Source organism: Bos taurus, chromosome X (genome assembly GCF_002263795.3).
Source record: "Bos taurus isolate L1 Dominette 01449 registration number 42190680 breed Hereford chromosome X, ARS-UCD2.0, whole genome shotgun sequence".
Lineage (NCBI taxonomy): Eukaryota > Metazoa > Chordata > Mammalia > Artiodactyla > Bovidae > Bos > Bos taurus.
In genome coordinates, this window is record NC_037357.1 from 23,629,129 (window position 1) to 23,632,636 (window position 3,508).

A 3,508-nucleotide genomic window follows, 5' to 3' on the forward strand; every position below is an offset into this window, starting at 1 on the left:
GCAAGACTACTGGAGTGGGTTGCTATTTCCTCCTCCAAAGGATCTTCCCAACCCAGGGATCAAACCCACATCTCTTCCATTGGCAGGTGGATTCTTTACCACTGCACCAGTTGGGAAGCCCATCCAAGTGACCAGATCTACATTGTTGTTGTTCAGGCATCAAGTCGTGTCCAACTCTGTGCGACCCCATGGACTGCAGCAGGCTGGGTTTCCCTGTCCCTCACCATCTCCCAGAATTTGCCCAAGTAGATCTAAGATACTTCCCAAAGAGATTTATACCTCTAAAATACAATAATAATTACAACAAAATCAGTTGTTATGTCACACATTTATTTACTATTTTTCAAGTAAATTGCCTCGAGATGGATATAAGTCTAATCTCAATAGTGATACCAAGTGGAGTTTTCCTCTACCAGGTTCTTAAATATGGTGAGCATATAATAATTGATAGAAGCTTGCTTCTTCTGCATCGGTGGTCTTTCTTTTGATCCCTTAATTATTTCGGGAGTTTTTATAGATGTCTTCCTTGCATTTTATATTGCACATTATAATCACCTCCCTGTCACTCTCACCATCACTGTTGTATGTTGTGATATCACTGTCACTCATGTTGCCATACAGTGTGTTGTATTTGGGTTGTTTCTTTTTATATGACTTGTAAAAGTGCTTCAATTCGCGTGAAAACAGTGGAACTGGAACATGCTTTTTATTTGCGTCTGAAACATGAGTGATGAACGGCTCAGAAACAGCTCTGCAAACAAGGCACTTTTCCTTGTAGCATCGACAAAACTTCACTGGATGAGGCCTAGATAATATTTCTGCCCTACCTGCACTAGCTGGGCATTTTAGTTTAAGATATCTCTGGCGTTTGGTCAGTTTATCTACACTTGATTGCTCAGGGAAGCTTTGATTCTTTGGATAGGGTAGAGGAGTTTTGGTTGGCTTGGCCCGACACTGTAGACTTGGTGGCCAAGTTGACTTGATGGCCTTCTCTGGATAGGATGGACTGACCTGACTGACTGGCTTATGGGCATGAGCCTGCCTATGTGCCTTTTTTGGACTGCGTGTTCTATGCAACTTTTCCTGGGGGGGTGATCCTAACACTTTTTTGGGAGCTGATGGCTTGGATGGTTTTTTTTGACTCGAGGGCCTGACTAACTTTTCTGCACTTGAAGGAACTTTTCGTGGACTTGAGGGCCCAGATGACTTATCTATTCTGGATACCACGGATTGTCTTTCTGGATCACCCAGACCAGCAGTCGGTGACTTGGAGTCAGTAAATGATATTTTAGATGACCTGGATGCCTTGATGGTGATATCTTCTTTCTTGTCCCTGAAAATACAGAGGATTTGGAATATGACAATTTAAATCAGAGGAGTAAGATTGCTGTTACCAGAAAATACGGGCTATTGTGTCAATTTAGACTTGTGGTCTTTTTGTGGCTCTAGCAGGAAAATTGAACACAGTAAGAATCAGAGTGTGGTGAAAACTATGAGTCAGGTTACAGGTTTGAACTCGTGTTGAATGCTTTTTCTTTTTCTTTTTCTTAATTTTGCTGTTTCAACCACAGTGGATAACCATATAGTCTATATACGCAATGACACAAACTTGTTTCAAATCTACTGTTGAGAGGGAGAGAGAGAATTTATCTAATCCAGAAATTATAGTTTTTACAAAAAAGCCACAAGTTGATATGCAACTGAGGCACAAATGTCACAACCTGTCACATAAAAAAGTCTTAGACCAAATTCATTGTTTTCCTATCATATTTACACCATCAAGGTTTGTAACCATACATATTAATCCTCACAAGCTAACTCTAAAACTGAAGGAATAGAACAGTGGTATATTTCAGTCACCAGTCCTTGGATTGGGAAATTTTTAGAGACCTGGTATATCAAGTGCCAGCCTAATCCTCCTATATTAAAGCCAGGGACTAGAATCACTGAACACAGTTGAAAATTTTTCATGTTATTACATCTCAAAATGATAGATTATCCAAAATGTGTTACTATCTTTGGAATGCAGAGACCCAACTCCTTCTCCCCTGAGAAGATTTTGATTCTGTCTTATTTTGATAGTCATTCCCTCTTTTCATAGACTCAACTTACAATGAAATTAGCAGCCTGGGGCTCAAGTGAACCCTGAATAGGAGATAGTTTTGGCTAAAGTTGATAATGTACTTGAGATAATTTAAGAGCTTCATTTAAGTGAACATATCCAGCCCACAAGATGTTGGTAGCCTTTCTGAAGTCTCAAGTTAATGGTAAGTAACAAAAGAACAGTGAACCCGCTTACGTGTGAGTGCGCATGCGTGTGCAGGTACAGTTCCTCATGCGCATGCCACACCCACCTCCTCACCTCACCCCTACACCCGGCCACTTTGTATTTTTAGTTCAAAGGTGTAAGACTTAATGTTGCTGCTTTGGGGACTTCCCGCCTCTCACAGTTATAGAGTATAGTGAAGAAACGCGGTGCCCTCCCCCACAACCTTGTACTTTTATTCAAAGGTGTAAGACTTACTTGGCTGCTGTATGGGCTTCCTCGCTATCACAGCTATAGTGAAGCAAGCAGGTACACGAGACCATATAGCCAGTGATAAGGGTACCAATTACAATAATGAGTAGACGTCGCCGTAATTCCTGCAGTTTGGTCTGCTTGAATTCAGCATGTGTAGTTACTATGAAGAACATGTATCATTAGAAAATGTGCTTGGGAACCAAGTTTGCTTCCATTTTGATGGGGGTTTGTTACTGCAGATCCAAGTCAATCTCATCATCATTATTTCTTTAAGCATGATAACCACTGCCAAATTCCTCCCTCTATCACCTCCCCAGCCAGCCACAGTCCTACAAGCCAAATCTGGGAGCTGTTCTTTGGCTAATCAGTATAATTACCTAGGTTACCCCACGTCATGGCTTGTTCAACCCATTACCTAGGTATTTGGAATGTGTGAATGCACTGGAGTGTTGATGTGTGGTGTGAATGTGTATGGTGGGAAAAGGGATGGGACAAGAAAACACAGTTCTTGAAACCTACTATGTGTTAGGTACCATGCTAGATTCATTCACATAGAATTTTCTGGTATGGCTGGAGGGGAAGGGGCAGGGGTTGGTGGATTGGGTGGGGAAGGGGAATGAAAGGGGACAGTAAGGCTGTACTCTTCATGTTTCTATGTTTGGAATGTTTACACAGAAGTAAAACTTTCAGGTGTTGTCCTAGAAATTCTCGAAGACCTACTCATAGTAAAGTAGAATAAACAGCAGATTTCTTATACACAGCTAGCTTGTCTAATTAAGTACTTGGATACATTTAACATAATAGATCATAATTTCTAGGTTTTAAGGTTAGGGACATACCTGCAGGTAGCAGATCCATTGCTTTCATTTCTATCTAAACAACTACTTGTCCAAATTGATAAAAGGAGGACAATAAATGAAGAGATTCATGTCCAGGAACCTTGTTGTCCTGTTTCCTCTCCCAAGGAAACTGCTGGATTTAAAATGG

General features: G+C 41.0%; 1 protein-coding gene across 1 annotated transcript; it reads right to left on the reverse strand.

Annotated features, from left to right (window-relative positions):
- Positions 1-309: 309 nt before the first annotated feature.
- On the reverse strand, positions 310-2,694 carry LOC112445184 (uncharacterized protein CXorf66 homolog). Its single transcript, XM_024988775.2, has 2 exons — positions 2,525-2,694; positions 310-1,333 (listed from the first exon to the last, which is right to left on the reverse strand). Exons 1-2 carry the CDS (start codon positions 2,692-2,694, stop codon positions 493-495), a joined length of 1,011 nt encoding a protein of 336 aa, XP_024844543.1. The 3' UTR covers positions 310-492.
- Positions 2,695-3,508: the final 814 nt, after the last annotated feature.

What these genes read in the sequence shown, in the direction of transcription:
- LOC112445184 (XM_024988775.2), bottom strand. Translation starts at nt 2,694, where the DNA reads ATGTTCTTCATAGTAACTACACATGCTGAATTCAAGCAGACCAAACTG. An exon ending in GAAGCCCATACAGCAGCCAA is followed by an intron (nt 1,334 to 2,524) that starts GTAAGTCTTACA and finishes CTGTATTTTCAG; the next exon opens with GGACAAGAAAGAAGATATCA.